General features: G+C 37.9%; 2 protein-coding genes across 20 annotated transcripts in view; one reads left to right on the top strand and one right to left on the bottom strand.

Moving 5' to 3' along the window:
* Positions 1-26,849, bottom strand: part of CASK (calcium/calmodulin dependent serine protein kinase) — a 362,261-nt gene that overhangs the window by 154,527 nt on the left and 180,885 nt on the right. For all 18 annotated transcript variants that reach the window (XM_070502071.1, XM_070502072.1, XM_070502077.1 and 15 more), the window contains exon 5: positions 22,090-22,162. In XM_070502071.1, coding sequence (XP_070358172.1) covers positions 22,090-22,162 — 73 coding nt within the window. The remainder of the gene's footprint in view (positions 1-22,089; positions 22,163-26,849) is intronic.
* GPR82 (G protein-coupled receptor 82) lies at positions 1,048-14,679 on the top strand. Of its 2 annotated transcripts, XM_014840771.3 has the most exons (4): positions 1,048-1,156; positions 9,781-9,906; positions 12,105-12,172; positions 12,313-14,679. In XM_014840771.3, exon 4 carries the CDS (start codon positions 12,347-12,349, stop codon positions 13,355-13,357), a length of 1,011 nt encoding a protein of 336 aa, XP_014696257.1. In that variant the 5' UTR covers positions 1,048-1,156; positions 9,781-9,906; positions 12,105-12,172; positions 12,313-12,346; the 3' UTR covers positions 13,358-14,679. The 2 variants fall into 2 exon arrangements, with proteins under 2 accessions (XP_014696257.1, XP_070358192.1); XM_070502091.1 differs by lacking the exon at positions 1,048-1,156 and having other exon boundaries at positions 9,767-9,906; positions 12,105-12,180.

Raw genomic sequence — 26,849 nt, 5'->3', positions numbered from 1 at the left:
TTTGTGTGGAAATTCAGTTTGTATTCAAAAGAAAAATACTGTTTCCTCTATATTAAAAACAGCTTTCAGCTGGTTGCGAAGGGAACTGATGAGGTTTGCATGCATGTTCATATTCAGTTCCCCTTTGTGGCCAGTGAGACTTGAAAAACACTAGAACACACAGGGTCAGCTCTTGTGGGGACTGATTATAGAGTTCCAAATATATATGGCGAGTAGTGAGAGGAGTCAGCTAAGTAAGTAAATGTGGGTCTCATGCTCTGATAGTTTGCATTCAGGATCCTGCAAATAATGAAACCTGAGTGATGAGTACAACCTGGCCTGGTGGGGAGAAAAGCTACCAAAGGGGCAAGCTAGACTAATTGTCTTTCTACCTCCTTCTAGGCTCTAGTATTGGGGATGTCAATGAATTTATCCAGCTCTCAGGAGCAAACTAGCAAAAACCGTCTTTTCTTCTAGTTTTACTGAAAAGCTAGATTAATATCCTGAAAATAGAAAAGAAAGGGAGACGTTACTTACAGAGGATAAAAAGTACAAAGGAAATAGCATGGATTTATGACACGCCTAAATACAAAAAATAATCAAAATGACAGCTCCAAGACCATAGTAGGACACAGTGGGCACCCCTTTACAAAGTAAACCTAGCCTTTTTTGGGGAATATTACCCAAGAAACAATGGACTCTGAAGTATACATACTATATTAATCCCCAGGGAAAGAGCCAATACACTGCACTTTGAGGGAAAAATACAAAAATTCAGTTGCAACATTACAATTGCAAGAACATTAAAGGAAATGTGGTAGATTAACAATGGTAGATTAAAATTCTCTGCAGCTCCTCCCATCCAGAGATGGAGTCTTTGCCCACCTCTTGAAATCTGGGCTAGAACTGTGGCTTGCTTTGGTCAATAAAACATGGTGGACATTGTAATACATCTGAGCAAGACCTTAAGAGGGCTTGCAACTTCCAGTTTTGCCCTCTTAGAACCTGGAGACCACCACGTTGTAAATAAACCCAGGGTGAAAGATCACATGGAAAGAGATGCTCAGCCTGCACAACCATCTCAGCTAAGGCTCCAGACATGTGAGCAAGGCCATCGTGGACCATCCAGCCTCAGCTGAGCTGCCAAATGACTAAGAAGCTGTATAAACGACCCCAGGTGAGACTGACAGAACTGCTCAGCTGGGCCTAGAACAAATTGCAGAATTGAGAGAGAACAAATGGTTGCTGTCATAAGCCAGCAAGTCTGGGGATGGTTCGGTACCCAGCAAAAGATAAATGATGCATATAAAATATAAATAAAATGTATGTGTACCATTAATTTCTAAAAAGGTGACAATGAATATAATTTCGTTAACAAAAAAGACTACGTCTTAAATTATTTTACTTGAAAGCTGTGTGTGTGTGTGTGTGAGAGAGAAGGAGAGGGAGAGATATCTATTTTCTAAACCACTACAGGATGGGGAGTGGCAGGGTTACTGATGATTTAGTAACACACATCCCACAACTAGAATGACGTGCAACTAAGATATATAACTGTGTACGGGGGCGGGGGGGGGGGCGGTTTGGGGAGATAAAGCAGAGGGAAAAAAAAAAGATTGGCAACAGTTGTTAGCCCAGGAAAAAAAAAAGATTTAGTAACAAACCATGTGTTCTCAGAGATAAAAACAAGCATATCCTCCCCCTGATGGAGATAGCTGAAGAATGAGGCAACCCTTTAGGTGGTCTCTTAGGACGAAGGAATCTGCCTAGTTTGTGAAGCTGACAGGAAGAAATGGCTACAGTGGAAGATAAATGTGATTTCTCCTATACTTTCTTCACTAGGTGAAATATACTTTACATTGCATGTATTAATAGACATGACGTGCTGTATTCATTACAAGCGTTTTAGTATTATTTGACTTTTAAAACTACGTCCATGAATTGCTATGATTAAAAAAAAGGTTAAAGAAAAACTAAAAGATATGATAAAAACTTTCACATACTAAAATGTCAGATTTTCTTCTTACCACTAGGATAATTGTACTTGTGAATGTTTTACAAAGGCGACTCCTGTGATAATCACTAGCATGAAACAAAACAAAAAATCCCCAAAGGACATATCCTATTAAAGGCAGATGAGTGGCACTAGGTTGACATCTTAAGAAATTTAACACGTTTAAAGTGTTTTTTGGCTACTAAAATAAAGAAGTTTATCATTTTGTTAGGGCTTAAAAAAACTAAACTTTTAAATCGTTTTAAGTTTCTAGTTGGAAAATAGTGCAACGCAGGCAGCTTATGCTTCAGGCTTTAATAGCAAAAAGGGTTTAACTAGGGCTGGTAATACATTGCCCTCTGCTGGCCAAAGCATCACCAAAGAAATGAGTCTCTTATAGACCTTTTCATTGTTAAATTCAACGGTGGTTTCTTCTTTCCAATTTTCTCTAGTAGATATTTCTGGAGATATGGAACTCCAGAGAATTTCTATTTCCTGGCTTCAATATATTATTTGTAAGTTTATTAAAACAATACATTTTACGTTGGTTTTTGATGGAGGAAAGAAGAAACAAAACGGCAGTATTAGAAACTATGCCACATATAGTGCAATTTGAGAAATATCTAAAACACCAAGACTTGTTTAGAGGGATGCCTTAAAATGATACGTCAAGTATAATATATCTCCATCCACCAAAAGATTACCAAGATGCAACCATCAGTACAAGAACTGATTTAGGCAAGCATCATCAATGAATGCTAAAATCCATTGTATGAAAGGGAAACAATACATTCGAGTCTCAAAATATGACCCTCAGATTACTTATCAAAGGGGAAAAGGTACTTTTACAATGGGGAATTGGCAGAAGTTAATACATGTCCAGATTGAAAACTGGAAATAGGTATATAAATTAGACATATTTTTGGTCACTGGGAATACTCGGTCTCCTTATCCAAAACAATAAACCAGATTCTGGTAGCAGGTAAGAATATAAGCTCTGAAGTCACACTACCTCGGCTCGAACCTAGGCCCTACAATATACCAGTTACATTACCATCAGTAAGTTATTTATCCTCTATGGACCTAAATATCCTCATCTAGAAAATGAGAGTAATAACAGTATCTAGCTCAGAGATATTTAAAAAATTAAATGAATTAATATATATAAAAGCACTTCAGTGGCTATCATTTATTATTATTATATATTTTCTAAAAGCAGTTCTCAGGAAAGCTTGTTACTTCAATACTTGGGGCTGTTAATTAGAGAATGAATACAGGTACTAAGGAGTACACGATGTAAGACCTCAGATACCCAACTCTTCCTTGCCTTCCCTTGACGTCTCTCTCTCTCTTTTTCCCTTGAATAAAGATAGCAAGTGACATGGAGCAGGGGACTTAACCTCAAGACAATTTTAGAAATTCAAAAGAAGTGATTGGTAATAAGATGGCCAGGAAACCTTGGTCTTGGGAAGAAAGAGACAGTTGTGAGAGTTCTGGGCACTGATATATGATGCCTTTCTAATTCCCTAAATCTCACTGTAAGCCAAGTTGCTGTTTCCCAGGGTATAGGTATGTGTATGTGTTTTGTACCTGTGGCAATAGGATGGCCTGAATTATTTTTAGAATTCTATCATCAAATGTTTCATTTTCAGAAATTTTTATCTACTTTAGGCTTCTCAAAGAATCAGTAAAAAAAAAAAAAAAAAAAAGGTAGGTTCTGAAGCATAATATGAACCAAACTTGACTGACTTGAAGATGTTGAAACTCAAAATTTGATTGTTTTCAAAAATATTTTTGCCTCCTCTAATCCAATGCTAAAGTTTCTTCCCTTCTCTAAACCTGCTAATTTCCCATCTGCTTTCCAACTGTCACCTCTGAGGTCATTCCAATTTTATGACTGCCACTGAGACTGCTACAGTGTTTCTGTGGTGTGCCTCTCTAAAAGACAATGTCTATCTAGTGCATTAAAGCATGTATGAAAACACAAAAGCCAAAGGTAAAGTATAGTGAAACTCTGATTAGCAGGTCCGCGCTACTGTGATTTATAAGAAATATATATTTGGTCACCAGCCACAGTTTTTAGGTCACAGCTCCCAAAACCCTTGGCATCTCCTAAGTGTTGAGAGTGATAAAGGTGTCTTTTGTTAGGTTAATGAGGTGACTTTTGGAAAGCATCTAAGGGTGGGGGCTAGGTGCCAGTGGAACCAACCATGTGATCAGAGGGTTGGAACTTTCAGTCCCACCCCCTGACCTCCAGGGAGGGGCGAGGGGCTGGCGGTTAAACCAGTTGCCAACTGCCAACAGTTTAAATCAGCCATGCCCATAGAATGAAGCCTCCATAAAAACCCAAAATAACTGGGTTTGGAGAGCTTCCAGGTTGGTGAACACATGGAGCTGCTGGGAGACAGGCGCACCTGGAGAGGGCATGGAAGCTTTGTGCCCCTTCCCTACACCTTGCCCTATGCATGCCTTCCATATGGCTGTTCCTGAGCTATATCCTTTTAAAGGAAACTGCTAATCTAGTAAGTAAGCCAGGCCTGATGGTCCAGTGGTTAAGATTCAGCGCTCTCACTGCTGCGGCCCAGGTTTGTTTCTCAGTCAGGTAATAATGTCACATGTCTGTTGGTTGTCATACTGCAGTTGCTGTGATGCTGAAAGCTTATACTGGGATTTCAAATACCAGCAGGGTCACCCATGGTAGACAGGTTTCAGCAGAGTTTCTAGACTAGACAGACTAGGAAGAAGGAACTGGCCACTCACTTCTGAAAAAATCTGCCATGAAATTGTTATGAATAGCAGCGGAGCATTGGCACTGGCTGATACAGTACTGGAAGGTGAGAGGATGGTGCAAAAAGAGTGGGCAGGGTTCAGCTCTGCTGTACACAGGGTTGCTAGGAGTTGGAATTGACTCAATGGCACTAACAACAAAATCTAGTAAGTAAAATGTTTCTGTGAGTTCTGTGAGCCGCTCTAGCAAATTAATCAAACCCGAGGAGGGGTTCGTAGCAACCTCTAATCTGTAGCTGGTCGGTCAGAAGCACAGGAAGCAGCCTGGGCTGTGTGGGGCAGCCTTGTAGGACTTAACCCTTAACGTGTGGAATCTGTGGGTAGATAGCATCAGAATTAGGTTGAATTCTTGGACACCCTGCTGGTGTTCGAGAACTGTTTGTTGATGTGGGGAGCCCCTCCCCCATGTAGGAGACTGGGTCTCAGAAGACCAAAAAGAAGGTCCATTTACGTTGTCATTGACTTTTCTTACAAAGCTAAGCACTGTTCTGTGCTATTATAAATTTCCAAACTTTGGACTAGAATTTCTGACTATAATTTTTAAATAGTGCTTGAGGGAAATACTCCCATGGTTTGCTAAGAAATCAGCTCTTACAAGCAAGTAGAGGTTTTTCTTCACACCCCAAGTAAGAGTGGGAGGGCCATGGTTATAGCTGCTCGTAGTAGGTGGCAAGGGCCTGAGCAGTGCAGCTGGAGACAGGGCTGTGGCCAGACACCACATCCTGAAGAGAGCACGGTGCTCAGAGAGCCTCAAACAAACCACAGCTTTGAGTAACAGGTCTCTGCCTCACTCCTCCTAAAGGTAACCATTGCCTGGGGCGTGCATCAAACCAGATAAAGGGTTCCACTGCCCCTCTTTTGAGAAATAATTATCTTTTGAATGTGATGTTCTAATGGGGACTACATAAGGCATGTCTTCTCATCTTGCACACCAACCTCCCAATGCCCTGAGCTCCTAACTGGTCAGAGAGAGCACTTCAAAGGCCAACTGGAGCCAATTTAGAAACTAGCTTGGATAGCCTAAAATAACTGTCTAGTTGAAGCACAAAGTTTCAAGTATGACTGAGCTGTCCTGTGTCCTCTGGGTTCTGGCTCTGAGGGAAGTTGATAAGGGACCCTAATCCTAACCCCAATAATCCGTGTGAGTCAGGAAAGCTCTCATGTACCCCTATTGTATATGTACAGCTCACCATCAATTGTCAAAACAATTACTATATGCCTGCCCTTAGAACCATTCTTACTGAACCACTCCAAATGAATTCCGAGACCAGAGTCAAAATTGCACTTGATACTCACACATATATCTCAAAAGCAGGAAATTTAGCACAAGGTGGGACTTATATTCTTGGGAACTACTCTAACACCTCAAGGAGTAAACATAAGGGGCAGAGCAGAACGCTTAGGAGAACAGGATGTGGCAGATGAAATAGGAAGTAATTAGAACTGTTAGGCAAGAGCATTTGGACTTGGACAACAGAAGTAGAACTTTGAAGAAGAGATGGATGGGAAAGATGAATGAGAACAAAGAAAACTAACGGTGACCTGAGTAAGAAAAGTCGATGGGCCACTTTTACAGAGAACTTGCAATTCCTGAAATTTACACCTGACAAGTTATATTTGTTCATCCAGTATGCTCTGACATCTATGCTTTTCTACCAATTGCAATATTTCCTAGTAGCTTAGAAAAATATAAATAAAAATTTCCTCATATTTCAATTAGGGAACTCAAAGTCACTTAAAGAATTTATACTGATATTGATGGCATAAAAATTAGTTTAATGAAGCCCAAAGGTTTCAAAGATAGAAAAAAATTGGGCTTGATTTCTTTCACAGTCAATTCTGCTACCTCGGAGCCTAGAATAGGAAACCCTGTCTGAATAAAGTTAAAAGTATTCAAAACTCGACCCCAGTTTACTTACCATTAAGTAACATAAGATACCTTTTACTGACTCCCAAGAAAAACCAGTAATTTCTGCTTTCTAAGGCAGAAGTTGAAAAAAAAAGATGTGTGCTTTAATTTACTAGTGTGTGACCTTGGGCATGCTATTTAACCTATTTGAGACTCCATTTCCTCACACGTAAAGGGACTACTGCCACTCATCGCTAGGATTCTTACACGTAAAATGCTCTGCCAGTACCCAGCACAGAACTGTTGCTCACCATGCATTCTCTTCTCTTTCCTTCCGGAACTACTTTGATTCACTGCTTCCTCCCTTTTCTAATTCATAGAGCACCACATATCACAAGTTCATCTGAATTCTTGGCTTGCTTGTGGAATCTCTTGAATTTTCAGAGACCCTAAATTAGCTTGTGGCTAATATACTTCTTCTCTAACCTCCACACGCTACTAGAAACATAATAAGCACTCCAATAAATATTTGTTAAATGAATTGCACTATTTAAAGAAAAATACAAAGCACTAAAAATCAAAAAGAAGAAGAAATGGCAAAACTTACACCTATCCAGGCATTCTGGCCCAATCAACTATCAGTTGTGTAGCAATCATTTTAAGCAGTACTTCTGACTCTTCCTCAGTCCAATCGTTGATTAACATCTGTGGTTGCCAGCTTCTAAGATGGCTCCCAATGATCATCACCTCCTGATATTTACCCCTCCACACTGTGTGACCAACAGAACATTGCAGAAGTGAGGGTGTTGACTTCAGAGGCTAGATCAAAAGAGGCACTGCAGCTATGGCCTTGTTCTCTTGAATCACTCGCCCTGGGGGGGAGCCAGTCGCTAGGGTGTGAGGACGGGTGTGAGGATGGATGGCTGCGTGACCTTAGGCAACTATGTGACCTTTCTGAAGTTCAGTTTTCCTCACCTTTAAAATGAAGATATTTATTTCATAGTATTTATTTCACAGGGTATTGTGAAGATTAAACAAAAATTCATGTAAAGCACATAGCGGGATGCCTGGCACATAACAAGCTTCCATTTCAAATGGGGCTCATACTGGTGGTGGAGGCAGAAGCTGCAGGAGCAGTGACTGGATGTGAGATGCGAAGGAAAGAGCGGAATCAAGGATGATTCTTAGGTTTTTGGCTTGAATAACTGAAGAAGTGATGGTATCATTTACTGAGTTTGGGGACAATGGAGGAAAAGTTGTGGAGAGCAAGGGCATTTATTTTTTGGACCCAAGGTGCTTAAGTGTCAAACAGGTAATATTAAAATGACCTTTCAATTACTTATAAACAGTATTCCATTTCCATTCTTTCTCCTCTAAATTACTTCGAACTGTTTTTTGTTCTAAGTAATTCCTTCCTGGAACATGAAAAATTGTTGAAGTAAAAAATGATAGGAATCCCAGAGGCCAAATTACTGTGCAATCAATGGCCCTGAAACTGTGGATGTGTCACTGTTCTTAATTAAATGATGGCAAGCATTAACAAAGATGAACAGCAACAGAACAAAATCTAGACACTCAGGTAGTTCTCACTTCTGTTTGGAAGTATTAGCAAATATTAGGGAGAATTTATGCAATCAACATGAAATAAGATAAGCATGGGGAGTTAAGAGAAATGGCAAAACGCTTCTATGAATTTTAAATGAACATTTACTGATAACTAAAGTGCTCAGGTTTGATGAAACTAGATTTCTGTTCCCATTCTCAGAGGCCCACTAGTTTAACTACTCAAGGTAGGGTAGTGCGTGATGCAGGTTTCACTCCGCAGCTGTACACACTCAGCTTTCATTTAGTTAATGGTTCATAGACTGATTAAACAATACTCTATATAAAATTGGTTTCACAATTCTTTATAACTATTCATTTTACATGAGGCATATTTGGTCTTCAGATTCTGGCACTTTCCAGGATTCCCCAAATCTATTATGAAATGCTCCAAACAATGTATCACTTTGAATCTGAATGGAGGCAGCACAGGGCAATTTGAAGAATGGGTTAGTTCATTAGTAACCAAGTTGGGACTCAAACCCCTGGGTGCAGTCTGTGCTTACAACTGCTGCTCTGGGCCTCACTTCTTTATCCTTAAAACAAAGGGTTTCTGCCCATAGATGATCATGAAGTTCTATTCCAGCTCTATAATATTTGATTCTAGTAAGCTGCTACAGGTAAGAAAACTGAGTTTTGTTTCTCTTTATTCTTGATAAAGATGAATTGCAAATAAGCCATTTACAAGTGATTTTACAGACAAGTTTGTACCAATATTTTACTGGGTTACTATTGTGGGGGACTGGAATTGGCCACCCCAAGATATGTTTCTTTGGCATGAGGATTATTTTGGGCTGGTTACTTTTAAAAACTGCAGACAGGAAAGAAACTCTGAAAAGTAGAATTTACTTACCCTTTGTTAAGAGACATTTATATTGTAAAGGAAATCTCCATCTGTAAAGGTGTCTCCCTCTCTGTACCAGGAAGGAGGGATGACCTTATCTCTAGAAACTCTCATCAATGTGGAAGGGAGGGACTCAAGTCTGCATAATAACCTAACTCTTGTTCACTGTACTTGTGTGGTAATCTCCCATGATCGACTCCCCCTCCACTCCCAACATCCTCCTTTGTCTTTAGCTGAAGATGATATTTAAGGTAGTGGCTACAGCCATTTTGGCGAGTTGCTCAGGTTGCCTGAGCCTCTCCCATGTATACATGTTATAAAGCTTTGTTTAATTTTCTCCTGTTATTCTGTCTCATGTGAATTTAATTTGTTCTCCAGCCAGAAGAACCCAGAGCGGGTAGAGGAAATGTCTTCCTCCCCTACACTATGGAGTGGTTCCCTCTACCACTGTGTTACATAAAACTAACTAGCCATGGGAGTTAAACCTTTACCCTTAACTTCAGCCAAGCATGCTAATAAAGCTAACTGAGATGTAATTGGTTCATGAAATAATCATAAGGAAGTAGAGTGTATATATCATCTACCAACTTCCTCCCGCTACAGAAATAGAGAAATGAAGTGTTTTTTTTTTTGAGGAGGTAACTGCTACATTTACCATAACTATTAAATTTCTTCAATACTCTGTTTAACTTCCTTTTCCCCCCACTGTTGTTGGTGTCATGCAAGAATCTATTCACACTGACTAAAACTGAAAGATACTGGAAAAGTGACAAGCAGAGAATTTTAAACTCGAAATTTAGCATCGCTGCCTGGGAACAACAGAGCCTTGGATGGCATAAACTACTCCTACAGGTAAGACTGATCACTTACTCTTAGCTTAAAAGTTAACTCTATAAAAACTCTAACAGGGTGAAAATGTTTAAATTTTGAAAACTGATCATTAAGAAAGGTAGTCAGCATATTAATTATGTAGATAATCATTAGTGACTCAACTTAGAGCTGTAGAACTTTTTGTGTTTGTCAAATTAGCAGACACAATATGTTCATGAGTGACTCAAGACAGACATTCTGCTCAGGGAAATGCAGACTTGCAGACATTTTCTGGGGAGCAATTCTGCAGACATAACGTGTGATTTTTGGTTTCTTAAGCTTTACAGTACTTCCCAAATTTTAGACAATAATTATCTAGTAGTTTTATAATCAAAGATTATTTTTAAAGGAGAGGTATATAGCAGATACAAGTTTGATGTTTGGGAAGCTAAAGATGGCGAACTAGTCATTTGTTACAGTAAAGTTCCTACAGAGTCTCAATGTCATCTGTCACATAAAGCTAGCCTCTGTCAAAGTCTTTTTTATTTCTCTTCTGTTCTAGAGCATTTGCTAGTGTGAAATAGAAAAACAAGGCAATGGTAATGAGTAATATGAGACAGCAGATGCTGTATGAAGTGGTCTAGTTTAAAACAAAAAGGAATACTATCTATTAATACAGAAGCACTATTACCTTTACAGATTTTAGTATATAATGCATTAACTACACAAGGCGGGGGCTAGTGTTTTTCTTTAATCTCATCATAAAAGGAAGCTCCATTCCTTACGTAAAATAAAAATCTACTTTAATCAGCTAAATTTTCCTAGGAAATAAACTGGGTTATTTCACTGTCTCTTTGACTAATTTTTAAATCAGTCAAGTTACAGATTAGGTTTTATATATTTACACCTGGATATTCACTAACTGCAACCAGATTCCAATTGGTCAGATTGCACTGGATTCAGATACAAACTAACTCTGTAGCATATGGACTGTTTTCTAAAGAAAAATTGCAAATGATAATGACACTGGTAGACATTAATTAAAGGTTTCCATAATTGAATCCAGAGACACTGCACAGCCCTCAAGCTTTCAAGTCTTTAGGTGGAGATCGCTTGGTTTAAAAAATTATTTCAAAATTATAATAGTGTGTTTGGAAAAAAAAAATCCCTATTTCTTTAAGCCAAGATGCAAAAAATATAACCGTAATTTTTAAGAACAGTAGAGAGTAAAATAGCCCTGAGGGGCTGACAGCATATAAGAATCTCAGAAGACAGCATATGCTAAAATTTTTGTGTCTATCAAAAAAGAGAATGTGATTAAAAAAAGAAGATTGAGAATCCTTACTCTAGATTATAAAAATCTAGAAAGCTATGGTGAAAAACTCAGAGAAATGCGGCACATTCTGAATAGAGCTCATGATTCTTATTTGACCAGAATCCAATAACTTTTCTTTGTTAGTCCCACCTGAAAGAAATAAGGAAAGGAAAAAATAAGAATGAAAAGAAGTTTGTATGACTCTTCGATATTTCATGTGTACCCTTTGAAGCAAGAAAGATTTAAAGGCTTAAAAAAGCAAAAACCACACCTCGCATTTATGCTGTGATTAAAATATCTTCTAAAAGAAATCCTATTCTTCGAAAAACCAAGATACTAAATTACACACGAGGACACATGAGGGCGCTCTAACCAATAAGCATAGCAACTAGTTTTGACATAGAATTTTAAAGTAAATTTTTTATTGAAGTATGATAATTTAGCATTAAATATTTGAAATAAGAAATTATTGATACCCTTTGGTAAAGATCCTGGGATTTTGGTGTCTATCCTTCGTCACTACACTTTCCTTCTGTTCAATTTAGGATCTTGACTCAGTATTTGTTTATGTGGAATTAAATTTACTTCTGAAATATGAAAAGAGACTCTTCTAATAGTAGATTATAGAGAAGTGCTTTAACTTAGCCATGAAAAGATAACACTTTGAAAAGTATTTATGTACAATTAAGGTGATAATTAAAAATCAGTCTTCTATTAATGTGGCCACAAAATACTTTTTGTAACACTTTCCTTTGGCCAGTACATATTGCTTGCATGTGCCTTGAATTTTTTTAAATTATCTTTCTAGGCAAAAATTAATCGTTTACAAATTGCTCTGTAATCTAATACAAGAACTATAAATTCCTCAGGTATAAAATGACAAATCTCAGGCATTTAACTATTTACACCAAATTTTGTTTTTTAGACAAAGGCACTATCCACAATAATCAACTTTTTGCTTTTATTTCAACTGGATAATCCTGATTAGAAAAGGTGAGAAGGTATCTATACTTTCTTTCTATCCAATGCATTTATGTTACTATTTTATTTCACCCAATGCTTTCTTTAAAAGAACTATTCAGCTTAAATACCATCTAAAACTTTAATATTAAATATCTGCAATTCTCTTCCAGCTCCTGTGACAAAATTCAAGAAAATCTGATATAAATGAGTAACAACACAACATGCATTCATCCATCCATGATCTCCTCCATGGCTTTGCCAATTATTTATACCTTCCTCTGTATCATTGGTCTCTTTGGAAATTCTCTCTCTCAATGGGTATTTTTAACAAAAATAGGTAAGAAAACATCAACGCACATCTACCTAGCACATCTTGTGACCGCAAACTTACTTGTGTGCAGTGCTATGCCTTTCATGGGTATCTATTTCCTGAAAGGTTTTCAGTGGGAATATCGATCTGCACAATGCAGGGTGGTCAATTTTTTGGGAACTCTATCCATGCATGTAAGTATGTTTGTCAGCCTCTTAATTTTAAGTTGGATCGCCATAAGCCGCTATGCTACCTTGATGAAAAAGGATTCCATGCAAGAGACCAGTTCATGCTATGAGAAGGTATTTTATGGCCAATTACTGAAAAAATTTCGCCAGCCCAACTTTGCTAGAAAACTATGCGTTTACATATGGGGAGTTGTACTAGGCCTAATTATTCCAGTTATCATATACTACTCAGCTGTAGAGGCTATAGAAGGAGAAGAGACCCTGTGCTACAATCGGCAGATGGAACTGGGAGCCGTGATCTCTCAGATTGCAGGCCTCATTGGAACCACATTTATTGGATTTTCATTTTTAGTCGTATTAACATCATACTACTCTTTTGTCAGCCATCTGAGAAAAATAAGGACCTGTACGTCCATTACGGAGAAAGATTTGACTTACAGTTCTGTGAAAAGGCATCTTTTGGTCATCCAGAGTCTACTAATAGTTTGCTTCCTTCCTTATAGCATTTTTAAACCCATTTTTTATGTTCTACACCAAAGAGAGGACTGTCAGCAACTGAATTATTTAATCGAAATAAAAAACATCCTCACCTGTCTTGCATCAGCCAGAAGTAGCACAGACCCCATCATATTTCTTTTTTTAGACAAAACATTCAAGAAGACACTATATAATCTCTTTACAAAATCTGATTCACCCCATACACAATCTGATGGCTGACTTCTGAATGGAAACCACCACCAAATAGAAAAGTGTTCATATGACTCTATTAGGGACACTAAACTACATGATTACCAGGTCATAGCTTGGTTAATAACAGGCACCGAGAAAGCCTCTTTGGCTTTAACAAATACATAAATAAATAAATAATCATATACATCACTTTACAGTTCTACTTATACTGAAAGCTGAGATGGCAGAGACTTTCAGAGGCAAAAATCAAGCATATTGAAAGGATCCCACTGCTTCTGAAACCCACAGACCATTTTCTGTTTGAACTCAATCGCGGATGCTTCTATTCAGAGCACAGTATTTCACGACTGTAGGATAAAAAAGCAAATTGTTTATGACTTCTGCTTTCTAGTTGTTAGAATACAAAGGTCTATCTACGGTTAGTGTCTTGTTGGGAACTTTAAAAATGAGTAAAAAAAAAGTGAATAAGAAATTTCCTCAAGTAAGTCCCATCTAAATGAACAGGTAAAAACCCAAGGTTGTATAAACACATTATTCATTTGGTATTATCTGGCTCATGTTACTGGGAGAAGCAATATTCATTGATTCTAATATTTATTAAACAGATGTTATTTATAAATATGCTTAAATATTTGGATTAGGTGTTGTCAAAATAAAAAGCTAAAACAATGCATTAAATGCCGATCTCCATCACATTTTGCATATTTTCCTCTGTATTCAATATAAATAATGTTATTAATGACAAACAGTACCTGGCATGTAGATATGTTCAATTACTTTTTGTGAAATAAATGACTAATAAGGCAGTATAATAGTATGGGCGTTGAGAGATGGTCTCTGCAGTTAGATTCCCTGGGTTCACTCCCAGGCTCCACCTCTTACTTAGCCGAACAATCTCAGGCAAATTACTTACCCTCTTTAAGTGTTAATTTCTTCATTTGTAGAATAGAAAAATACTACGTAATTCATAGGTACTATTATTAAAGCAGATGATGTTACTTTTTATGAGTAGCTATCATTTACTAGGCACTCTGCTTATATGCTTTACGTGTATTGTTTTAATCATCACAATCCTAAAATATGCCAATTTACTGATGAAAAAAATGAAGTGTACAGTTAAGTAAGTTGCCCAAATTTTCTCCAATATCTAAGTAAATATTTAAAGAGTAAGCATTTCTTGATGGTCATTTCTTTCTTTCATGTAATCCTGGAATCTATATTCTGCATTATATACATTATAATTTAAAAAATGTGTGTTTTGTCTTTCTAAAAGAGATCATAAGCACCTTTGGAACTATAGTCCATTTTCTATTTCTCCTCCCATGGTACTGGCATTCTCTGCTCTGATAAGAACCAAACAAAAACAAGTGAATAAAACTGAAGTTGAATAAACGTGAACTGTAACCTGCTACTTCGTTAGAGACTGCTTACAGACTCATTTATTCTCGCCATGGTAATTTCTTCAGTGCTCAAGAAGAAGTTTAAAGTAAGTTCACAAAGTGCTTCCAAATCTTTAATCTCATAGCATGTTTTTTTCCTGAATTAAAAATGTAGAAACAATTCACTGTACCAATTCCCCAAGAGCTTTGTGTTCAAAATCACTAAAGATTTTTCCAGCACATCTGAGTAATTTTCATTAAAAAAGAACAGAAAACAAACAGTAAGTATTTTTTTCTCCTTGTTTACTTCAATGCTTAACTGAGAGAAGAAAATGTTCAGAGAAAAGTCTGAAAAAAACCTACGCTGGCTTCCGATATGTACAGTGTCTATCCATTCTCTTACAGCAATCTGGGTCTGGCTGATTAATTTGCAGAGAAAAAGGTAGACCTGGGAACTCCACGTGACTCCCTAAGTGCTGGCTGTAAACAGAGGTGTCCAATCTAGTAAATTCATAGACATGAGAATCACAGAATGACCCAGAGTGGACCAGGACAGCTCCTGAGACACCAGCTTCCTCCACGGTTCTATCGCTAGTTTTATTCTTATACAAGTTTTAAACCAAAACTCATTAGACTAAGAGGAACTGAGAAGATGATCAATAGTTTGCATTTAACATAAGCTATACTGTATGAAATCTCACTGCACTTAGGAGTTTTAAAAATATCTATGACTTCTAAAAACCATTACTTAAAAAAATCACTTTTCATCGCCACTAATTTTAAATTAAAAGATAAAAGATATTACCAAAGTAGAGTTTCCTACATTTAAAAAAGGCAGGAAAGGAGGTATGTAATTTCTCTTCAAGTGACTCATTCTGATAGAAAACCCCACTTTAATTCTCTGGACTGAACGGTACACTGAGCTTCTCAGCACCATGTTTATCTTTATATCATAGATGCCTTCCTGAACAGGCGATTCTAAGTCATGTTGAATTTTTTGTGTAATTGAAGAACTGGCTATTTAATGTCACAGTAAATATCTTATATGAAATATCACTTCCTAAATTAACCCTAATTTTAAAGTGTGGATTTCAGAAAGACAGTCTTTTTTAATGCATCTGTGAGTTATAGTCAAACACAATTTCAGAAATCCACAATTTTGATTTATAGGCCAACAAGATCTTAATTCTAGAAAACAGGCATGACAAATGTTTATTTCCTCTTTTATTCTTCCCAAAGACACATTCTCATTGAGGCAGCTTTCAAACTATTAATCAGGAACACAAACCATTAAGACTAGACAAGCAAAATTAAGGACAGCTACTCAACCTAGAAGTGAGTTCCTACTCCCCGGGTACAAGAGGAAGACGTCAATCCTGTTCTGATTTGGAAAGGACCGCTGCAGCTGAGCCCTGGTCTTGCTGTCTGCAGGGTGGGAGTTGTTAAGAACAAATGTGGGAAGATAAGCTGAAAGGAAATCTTGCTTGGCAAACCACAAAGGGAGCACAGAGGGACACTGGCAATTTGCTAAGCATTTCAATCATGCAGCCTAATGCCACAGATCTTCCTCTGACTGCCCCCAAATTCAAATTGAACTGATATCAGTGGGAAGAGTTATAAAACCCTGATAGAAAAAAATCTTTAGCTATATCATAAATGCTTGCTACCCCTGGCTCAGAAGGAGAGAAGCAGTGAAAGTATTTACATCTAATAAAGAAAAGAAGAATCACTCTTTCCTTTTGAAATCAGAGTTAATTTTTTTTAGGGGAAGGGTGAGGTAGAAGAAGAAAAGCACAGCAGTTAGAAATACAAGATAAATTTAAGATCATCTTATAATTCATACAATTTTTCTAAGTACAATTATTAAAACTCCATAGTCAAGCCGAACATGCACATTATGTTCAACAACCTTACAAAAGTAATACAGAAGATTAACCGGTGTGCTTCTTCTAATAAAGAATAAAATAAATAAGCTTTCATCTTAATGAAAATTTCAATTTCTTTATATAACCTGAGGGACTTTTGGGAGTTGTGGTAACAGATGTGAAAGAAATGTCAGCGACCAAGAGCAATAGAGGAAGAAATACTATAAGAAATTCACAAGGCTCCTGCAACTAGTGTAATGTGATGAATACCTTACAGAATCAAGTCTGGCCCCATGCAGGTGAAAGGAGAACTGAGACCAGAAGGGGACGAAAGAGCAGCCAGGCGTGTTCCCGGATTAACAAGGAAAGCCATTAAAAGGAAGCACACAGAAACGCTTGGGTGGAGGCTTCTGGCTCAGTGTCTGTGTGAGTGGGGTTTTGCACACTTCTGAGAACTAACTGAGCCCCCAAACTTCCCGGGCACAGGCCCCACTCAGAATAGAAAGTGACTGTGTGTAGAGCAGTTTGCATTCGGAGAAGCTGCTTAACTTCAACTTCAGTTATTAAAATTGTACACCAGTAGGTCAGAGCCACAGAAACGTCTAAGGATTGCTTGGTCTCTCCACGCCCCGTTACATTGTGAGGCTGTTTCCAGGAGTTAGGAGAGACAAGAAAATTCCACCAACTCTCAGTACTTAACAAAGCCAATGAAGGAAGGCAAGGAGCCAGGAGTTGCATTTACCTTGACAACTGTGCTATTTCTTTCTAAAGTATAGTACTTTTAATTTAGGGGTTAGAGAAAGAAAAGAGAAAAACACTGAAACATAATGGAAGTTTTCACATCCTTTCACAAGAAAAAGAGGAATAAAAGGGAAGAAGAAGATAACAGGAAAAAAAAAGAAATTTGCATGCATGCTTTAATTAATACCTGTAGGGAGGCAAAACATGAGAATTATAACATTATACTATGACAGTGGGTCTTAACCAGGGGCGACTTTTGCACCCCAGGGGACCTTTGGCAATGTCTGGAGACATTTTGTCACAAGTGGGGGGAAATGCTACTGGCATCTAGTGGTTAGAGGCTAGGATGCTGCTAAGCATCCTACAACACATAGGACAGCCTCCCACAACAGAGTACCTGGTCCAAAATGTCACTCGTGTGGCTGCTGGGAGACCCTGTACTATGATGGCACACCCCTTCAAATTTCAAAGGATTATACAATTACTTTTTATGCAATTTCATGTGAAACTCCTTCTCCAAAGCAAGTAGTTTCCACTAGAGGTCATGTGGCACCACATACTCAAATCTAACTTGACAAAATCAAACATTCTTAGACTAATTTATGATTTCAAAAAGAACTGCCTACCAGGTAAAGAAAAAAGTATTATTCATCAATATAATGCTAGGACCTTTGAGAAACCTAATGCTTTAGGATCATATGCCAAGAATTATGAGAGAGAGAGAAGAGAGGGAGAGAAAGAGGGAGGGAGAGAAAATGAGAATATTCTTGGCTAGAATGAAACAGGTAATTAAATAATCTAAATTTTTCTAGAAGGAATGAAACATTGCAATGCTCTTCTATTTTCTTTACTAAGCATAGGGAAAGAAAACTTTGACAAAACCTTTAACTATAAAAACCAAAATCTACATACAAATGAAATCTATGTACAGACAAGTCATTGAATAGATGTCTGAATGTGAAGAAAAGCTAATAGGCTGTTTTATTAGCAAAAATATTAACAATACAACAAGTGAAAATTTAAATTATTAGCCATGTGAAATGTATTACTAAAGTTTTATAATTACTAGTACTTTGGAAAACCCCTATAACAAGGTCCTGAATAAAACTACTTCGGGTTACCTAAGTTACTGAAGTTATATTAGGAAATCCTGTGACACAACCTTCAAAATATATCTGGAATCTCTGTTTTTATCACCTCCGTTGTTAGCACTCCTGTTTCCCCGTTTCCACCCTTAGACTCCTATTCAGTGTATTACCAACAAAGCTACATAGTCCTGTTACCCCGGAAAGTCAGATCACAGTCTGCCTTTGTTCAAAACCCTCTGGTGAATCCTCATTTCTCTCAGAGTAAAAGTCAAAGTCCCTCCCCTCCTTTCCTCTCTAACCTTATCTACTGTCCACTCTCCTCTGTGCTCATTTTGCCTCAGCCGTACTGGCCTCCTTGCTATTCCTCGAACAGGAATCCTGTTCAAAAGGCTCCTGTCTTAGTGCCTTTGCACTAGCTGTTCCTTTTATCCAGAACACTCTTCCTTTGGATATCAGTTAGCCCACTCTCTTTCCTCCTTGCTCAGATGTCATCTTCTCAATGTGGCCTGCTTTGATCACTTTTTTTAAAATTGCAACTCCTTCTCTAGCAGTCCCTATCCCTTTGGCTGCTCTGGTTTTTTTCTGTAGTCCTTCTCACCTTCTAACTTACTATATAGTTGAGTTATTTATGCTCATTGATGAGTGTCTGTCTCCGTGAACTAGGAAAGTCAACTCCACAGGGGCAGTGATTTTACCTGTTTTGTTCATTGATGTAGCTCCGGTTCTAAGAATAGTACCCAATATATAGTAAGCACTCTTAAGAAAAATACCCCCAGATTCAAAATTACCAGTTAGCTAAATGTGAGTATTCCATTTACCCATGCAAAATGTATAGATCTCAGGTACTAAAATATAAAGAACATCAACATTAATATGTGCTCTGTGCTGAGTCCATTTGCCAACTGAGCAATGGTGCCTTTTCTGGTGGTTTCCTTTTATTAATTTGCAGTTTGAGAATTACTTCCCTCTCCCCTTCTTTAAAATTATTTGGCAGGTGCCTTAAACTAATTTAATAAAATCCAGTGTAAAACTAATTTTGAGCCCTTGCACATATCGTTCCTTTTACCTGAAATGTCCTCTCGTCTCCATATAACTACCCCATGACTCAAGACCGGGCTCAAATGTGACCTCTGCCATGAAGTTTCTCTGACTCTGTCTTTTAATGATATTTCCTATCCTCTACCTTGGACAATAATTATTTGTTCTGCCTGTCTGTGAAGATGGCCACAAACAAGTTCTCCTATCCTTGTGCACATATGCCACTCCTCCAACCAAAAGGTGTAAATCTATTTTTCCTCCTTGAATCCAGGTTAGTCCTGTGACTTTTTGACTAACAGAATGCAGAGGACATGATACTGTGCCAATTCCAGGCGGAGGCTTCAAGAGGCCTGGCAACTTCCATTTTGCTCATTTGGAGCCCTGAGACACTGTCCGGCTAGAGACGGGAGGCCAGGTAGGAGCAGGGGGAGAGAGACAGAGAGACAGAGATGCCCTAAATGAGAGACTACGGAGAGCCCAGCCAGCTCCCAGCTGTTCTAGTCAATTCAGCTGAGATGCCATAAAAGTGAGTGAGGCCTTTGTGGATATTAGCCATGCTGCCTCAGCCAACAGCCTGTGAAACAGAATCTGAGCAGTCTCCATCAAGCTCTGCCTAAACTGAAGAATTGTGAGCAAATAAATGGTGGTGGTTGTTTGAAGTCACTAAGTTTTGGTGTGTGCTCACCCACTCAGTAGGTAACAGATACACTGCCTCATCTCCCTACTGAGACCATAATACCTTTAGGGCTCCAAGCACAGTATTCTGCATCAAGTCGGCACTTGAATACTTGTTGAATCAATCAATCAGAAGGTAAATGAGAAGGTGAAGCCCCGTATTCAAATATAACCACTTTGAGATTTTATTTGGTTTTGGATTGCCATTATATCAAATACCAAGGCTCATCAAAAGCTGACTATATTATTGAAAGTATTAGAGTATGTTGTCAATCATTATTTATCGTATGATGTTGATGTAATTACCTTTCAAGAACAGAATGCAAAATAAAATTGCCTTTTAAGCAAAAGCGTTTTTGCCATAATGCTATTACATGAAGTAAGAATCTGTTTTACACATTTTAAGTTTTCAAATTGCCGTTCTGTCATTATATGTTTTATGTTACATACAAGGAAATACAGTTTACTCTGTATATATGCATTTTCTTATATTAATTAAATGCAAAAGAATAACACAGCATGCTACTATCATTGACAATTTTCCCTCTTTTATCTTTCCACGCTTCTTATTCATTTTGTTTGCATAACTGAAGAATACTTTTTTTCTTTTCGGTGAGGGAAGATTCACCCTGAGCTAACATCCATTGCCAATCTTCCTGTTTTTTTTTTTTTTTTTTGCTTGAGGAAGACTAGCCCTGAGCTAACATCCATGCCAGTCCTCCTCCACTTTGTATGTGGGACGCCTCCACAGCACGGCTGATGAGTGGAGTAGGTCTGTGCCCAGGATCTGAACCTGGGAACCCCGGCCACTGAAGTGGAGTGGGCAGAACTTTGACCACTTGGCCACTCGGCCAGCTCCTGAAGAATACTTTTTTATAAAAGTGCTATGAATCCATTGGGTTGTTCAGTGTTGATAATAATAATATCATTTTCCTATCCCCACATTTGAAAAGAATGAATATTTTACAACTAATTTACGCTAATGTGTATTTTGTACATTTCTCTAATGATTTTTCATTTGCTATTATAACACGCCACTGGATTGTTTTGGAATTGTTCATGCTTTCCCTCAGCTTTTAACCACAAGAATTTCAGTTAAAATTTCCCAAATGTTATAGAAAATTTAACTAAACTCTACTTAATTTTCTTAACCATTAAAACACATTGAAGAAGCCAGACCTTTGACAGTATGTCTTGAGGGAAGGAGAGCACCATGTCTGTGGATGCTCTGGGTTAGAGAGAGGCCTGTGACAAAACACCAGAGCGTGAAAGTGGACAAGAGGGACAGAGAGACTTCAGGGGCTCTTAGTGATTCAAGGCCTTGGAAGGGGCTGGGCATCAGGAGGAAGGCCCAGTGGTCTCCTTTCTTGCATGCCTCCATGTCCTGCCTGACACTGTTAGGAGACAGAGACTGACAGTGCTCATGAACTTGATACTGGGATCAAACAGGCAGAAAGACTGAATAATAGTAATATTCATATTTCCAAGGGTACAAACGGTATTACCTTTATAATGATTTCAGACTATGTTTAAAAACTATCTGCAAAGAAAATAAAATGCTGACTATTCTAGATCACAACGTTACAAAAATGTAAGTGTATGATGAACTTTTACTGTATAAACCAAATTCTAATTTTCCCTCCAATTAACTTAGTATAGGATATTGTTTGGTTCTTCCTATCTTAAATTTTTCATTTCTTTCTTACACACACAATGGCAAAAGAGGAATAACAGGATTTTAAAATGCATGTACATTTTAATAAAAATAAGGAAATTGAAATTACAAAAAAGTGTTCCTGTTAAGAATTAGTACGACTCTCCATAAAAAGCAGTTAAATAAATTTTTATTTGTAAGTAAAATTAACTTTAAGATGCTCTCCATAAGAATATGAAAGAAAAATTTCTGATTGTTATCATTGTTACAAGTCAGTTTCTCTTCACAAACATTAAAGTTAGTGATAAAAATGACTTACCTTCACATCCCTGTGAATTATATTATTATCATGACAATAGCGCAGAGCTTCCAGTATCTGTCTCATGTAATGACTGTAGAAAAACAAAAGAAATCTAAAACTGTAAAAAAAGCCTTTTTATTTTCTAAAACTTAACATACAGTGTCCCTAGCTTGTAACTTCCACTTTCACATTCACTGCCTATGGATATTTTTCATTTGAGTAGACAAGATTGGTGGAATGCGAAGCAGACTTTTTATGCACTTCATGAAGAAATAATGTGTCCTATATTTTCTAAGATATCTAAGTCAAAAGAATTTCACACAGTTCATAAGTAAAATAGCTCTGCAAACTAAAAATGTAAGCTTACAACATGAAAAAAACATCAATTCTATGACACTCAGTTAATTCTATTTAGTTACACTGGATTGCTTCTAAGTGCTCAGAGGTACACCAAGAATTCTGGCTAAAGGGGTGGGAGCCTTTTATCTGCCAGCGGAGGCTGGCTCTCTACCTTATTTTCATTTAGCTGTAAGGACAAACAAGAGAGAAGAGCCCCCTTATACCTACAATTTCTTTTTGCAACATAATCAAGTGTGAGTTGGGGCATCTTTGAACACAGCAGAGTTATTCTGGGCCTAAATTCTAGGGAGCTGATCAGGCTCCTCACTAGCGGCAGGGATCGGCTGAGGTTCCCCACTGGGTCCAGGTGAAGAACAGAGGAGGAGTTAGCATTTCAAAGAATTATGCTAAAAAGTGGTAACAGAGTCAACTAGAAACAAGGATGTGACAATAGTAGTTTACTCACTATTACTTCAGAATTCACTTTGACTTCCTTCCCTCAATTCTAAAGTCCGTCTTCTGTAATTCGGCTACGTCTCTTTCTCTGAGTGTCTTTTCCATCTTCTCTTCCTCTGCATTTTACTCCCTTCATAGCTATTTTTCCTATTATCCCTCTTCCTTTCTCATTTTTCCTTTTTCCATCCCAACCACAGAACTGCAAAGTACTCAACATTATTTATCATACAGTATTTATTGAATTTTGTTTTATCTTTCCAAATCTTATATTCCTCACACTTTACAATAAAAACCAATTAATTTAATAGTACTTACAAATGACCTTGTGACTTAAAACAAACAAAAAAAATCCCCAATCCTGCTTTACGATTAAAAGACATTTCCATCAAGTTTCCTCTTTGGGAACTCACATGAATGTCCCTCTAATTAGCATATGCATTATTTCACATGTTACAATTGATCAGAATGTTCCATTTTTTTAAATGAAAAGTAGGAAAAAATATATATACTCTTTGCCTGGGCCAGTGCAGCCTGTAATTAAGTTTCTGCTTAAGTTAGGGGTTCTTAATCTGGTATTGTGGTCCTTGTCTGGTTAAATGAGGCTTTGCAGGATCTGTGACTCCCTGAAATGGCAGAGGCAACAGATGTAAAAGTGCTCTGTAAACTCTAAGCCATGCTACAAAGGTTAAGTAAGTTGCTATCATTACAATATTATTATAGTTGTTAAATTTAGTTAAAGATTTAAGGATAGCCTATTTGTGCATCTGGATGTGAACACTGGAATAGTGGGTAAATTTAAATTAGGTACTGTGGACAGAGTTTATACCTACAGCATGGACTACTTTGGATACATTGTAGTAAGACAGCAACTTCTATCTTTAGCCCAAAGAAAATTCCTATCTTAAAGCTTCATTGAAAAACAACCTCAATGAATATTCTTTAATCTGAATATCAGAGTACTCAATTATTTGACCCAAATGTACATACATATTAGAATCTCTGGGGTGTGTGGAGGGAGGGCAGAATTTTTTTCTCCCCAGATATAACAGATTTAAACTGATCTTTCTCCATCCTCCTGGTCATGACCCCAGGAGCCTGTGTGTGTTCACAAGCGCAAGCAGAATAAAGAGGGAACCAAAATTCACCCACATGTTCTAGAGAGCTGCTGACTAAACTTTAATCAGAAAGCTTCATTTCATGAAGTATCATGGTGGCCTACGCTTTCAGAGAAACTCAGCAACATATACGTTGTCTCCATCTTCCTGAAGGATCAGGAATGATAACTCTGTGGAAGGAAAGAGCTGGCTAGCAATTCACTCACTTCCTTTGGAAGGACACATTTCCAGGGTGGTGGAAGGAAAGGGAGGTGACTCAGTCTCCTTGTCAACTCTGGGTAAAGAGACTAGGCTTTTTGAAAGGAAGAAGAGACCTTATTTCTGAAGCGCCCTTAACAGAATGTCCCTGGCTAAGGATTACTTATGGTAAATAGAAGCCAGGATCTTTGAGGCATGGATGGCTTCCTGGAGTATGTCATGTAAGCTCTAAAACTCTCTGGGGTATACAATGGAGATGTTTCATAACTGAAATGTTCCCCTCTGTGTGTGGGATCCCACAAATTTCACGTAGAGACCTCATCTATTCTGGGCCAGAGATGCATTTCTGATGCGAGAAGGAATAACACGGGGGGGGGGGGGGGGCTACCCTTGAAGGCCCAGACCACTCTGCTTCAGCTGAGCCTTTTGATTGCCTGTATCCTTGTAATTATTTAGTAAAGCTTGGTACTAGGTAAGAAGATCTCTCTGATTTGTGCGAGTTTGATTTGATAATCTGATCCTGTATGTTAGCTCACTCCACAACTCATCATCCCTGAAAGAACAGAGGTAATCACTAATTGGGTTGTAAGGACTGAGCGCAGTTTTATGCCGTGCTTTGCTGCTCCTCTTGAAGCTCAGCCAGTTGAAGCAAAACATTATCAATTTGATTACTTGGTGTCTCACAGTCTTCTTGCAGTTGGTCTCACTAGAATACTGATGCCAGCTGAATTTTCCAACAATGAATCACAGAATCAGAGAGGAGGAAGGAAGGTTAGAAGTCATCTGGTTGAACACTCTACACCAAAGGAAGGATCTGTGTGCCCTTGTTATATGGTCATTGATCCTCCGCAATAGGCAACATAATTAATAATACTTTCTGAGGCGCCCCTCCCCCGCCACTTTGTCATTTTTAGAAAGGGTCTTTAATAAATTGTGCCAAACCTCTCTCTTTGCAGTGTCACCCCACTGGTCCCAATGCTACTCTTTTCTGGTCCATTCTGGAAAAGTTGCCTTAATAAAATCACCATTTTAACAACAAATATATGTGGATTTTAAAATCAACAGTCTTTCATCTTGACATATACAAACATCTACCTTTTCACTAAATCTCAAGATTGAGAGAGATCTCAAGTCATTTCACTGTATGACATTACCTCTACACACTATTGTCCTCCTGATCCTGATACCCAGCCCAGTGGCAGGGACAGGCTCGAAGTTAAAGAAAAGCAATACAGATGACTGGGGAACAGAGTAAAAGTGGTACTGGTTTAACATCAACTGGATAGCATACATGCCGGGTACTCCAGTGTTACTGCGGTTCAAAAAGGAAACAGTTATCTTCCTCCAGTGAGCTACACTATTCTATAAAATCAACATTCAGAATTTTAGTTTTCTCTATTTGTTGCTGCTATTGAAAGATATCAATATGGGAAAGTACAAAAGGCAAGTTGTCTCAAATTCAAACAATGATACGCAAAAGCCTGAGAGTTTCGTTTAGTTGGATAAAGTGGTTTACCACTATGCCATAAGAAAAATCAAGATGGTATTGACTATTTTTGCTATTAAAGAATGCTTCTTAATTTTGAAGCACAATAAAAAATAAAAATTTAAAATTGTGATTAGAACTCAAAACGAGAGAAAAAGGGGATTTAAAAAACCCTAGAATGTGCTTTAGTGAGGATGGCACAAAAGAAAAGAGGATATTTAGCCTGAGTTCTACCACGAATACATCAGGAGTTGAAAGAAGTAATTATAGTTAATATATATAGACTTTCATTTGCTTCTTTTCTCTAGCCACAGTAGGACAGAAAAGCAGCTACCTCAAATTGAGCATATTCTTTATTTTGCGCAATAGCTACGGCTGCTCCATCTCCTGAGACTGGGGCTCTTGCTTCCCAGCCAGGCGGAGGCAGGGCAACAAATCTGAAGAAAGTCAAGCTACTCTGAGCTCAAAGTCCTATTAGGTAGTCTCCAAGCTGTTTCCAGCTCTATCTGTCTATGATGCCATAATAATAAAAGGAATGATAGGAGGGAGAAAGTTGTAATCATTTAGTGGTAACTTTCTCAAATGGTAGAAAGTTTTAATAAATGTTAATGGATTCATGGGTTTGAAATCTTCAACACATTGTGGTTGGTGACTGAGGAGAGATGCTGTTACCCCATGGATTAAAAAGGCAACCCGCTGGAGTGGGTATTTATGGTAGGAGTGAATGTCACCAAAGCAGAAAGCTGTATTGCTCTAAATATAGAAGCAGGTGGCCCCGTGCACGGCTCCTGTGATTTTTCATATTTACTCCTTGTTTTGAGCCATTAGTTCTTTACAACTCCTCCCTCAGAACAATGGCCACCGTTTGACTGGGAGATCACACACTGGCATGAAGCAAATACATTCAGCAGATAAACTGCTTTTATTTCTGTTCCTCTTGTTCTGTGCTTTTCCTCAGATTAACTGGTCACATAACAATTTGCTATTACTAAAAGGCAAACTGAAGAACTAATGAGGCACATTTGCCAAAAAACAAAAATCAAATATACAAACAAAAAAGCCAAGTTTAATTCTACAGGGTTCCTCAGCTATCAAATCCCTCCTTGTAAAAAAAAGTCATTGGAATTGGGAAAGATAGCAGAACTGATGTTAAGCTGTAAACTCATATTAACAGATAAATTCAC

This window comes from Equus asinus, chromosome X (genome assembly GCF_041296235.1).
Source record: "Equus asinus isolate D_3611 breed Donkey chromosome X, EquAss-T2T_v2, whole genome shotgun sequence".
Taxonomy (NCBI): Eukaryota; Metazoa; Chordata; class Mammalia; order Perissodactyla; family Equidae; genus Equus; species Equus asinus.
Note: the sequence above shows the minus strand (reverse complement) of the source record. Positions and strands in the feature narration are given on the sequence as shown.

Bases quoted from the DNA above. Each gene is read 5' to 3' on its own strand.
- GPR82 (XM_014840771.3), top strand. From the start codon at position 12,347: ATGAGTAACAACACAACATGCATTCATCCATCCATGATCTCCTCCATG.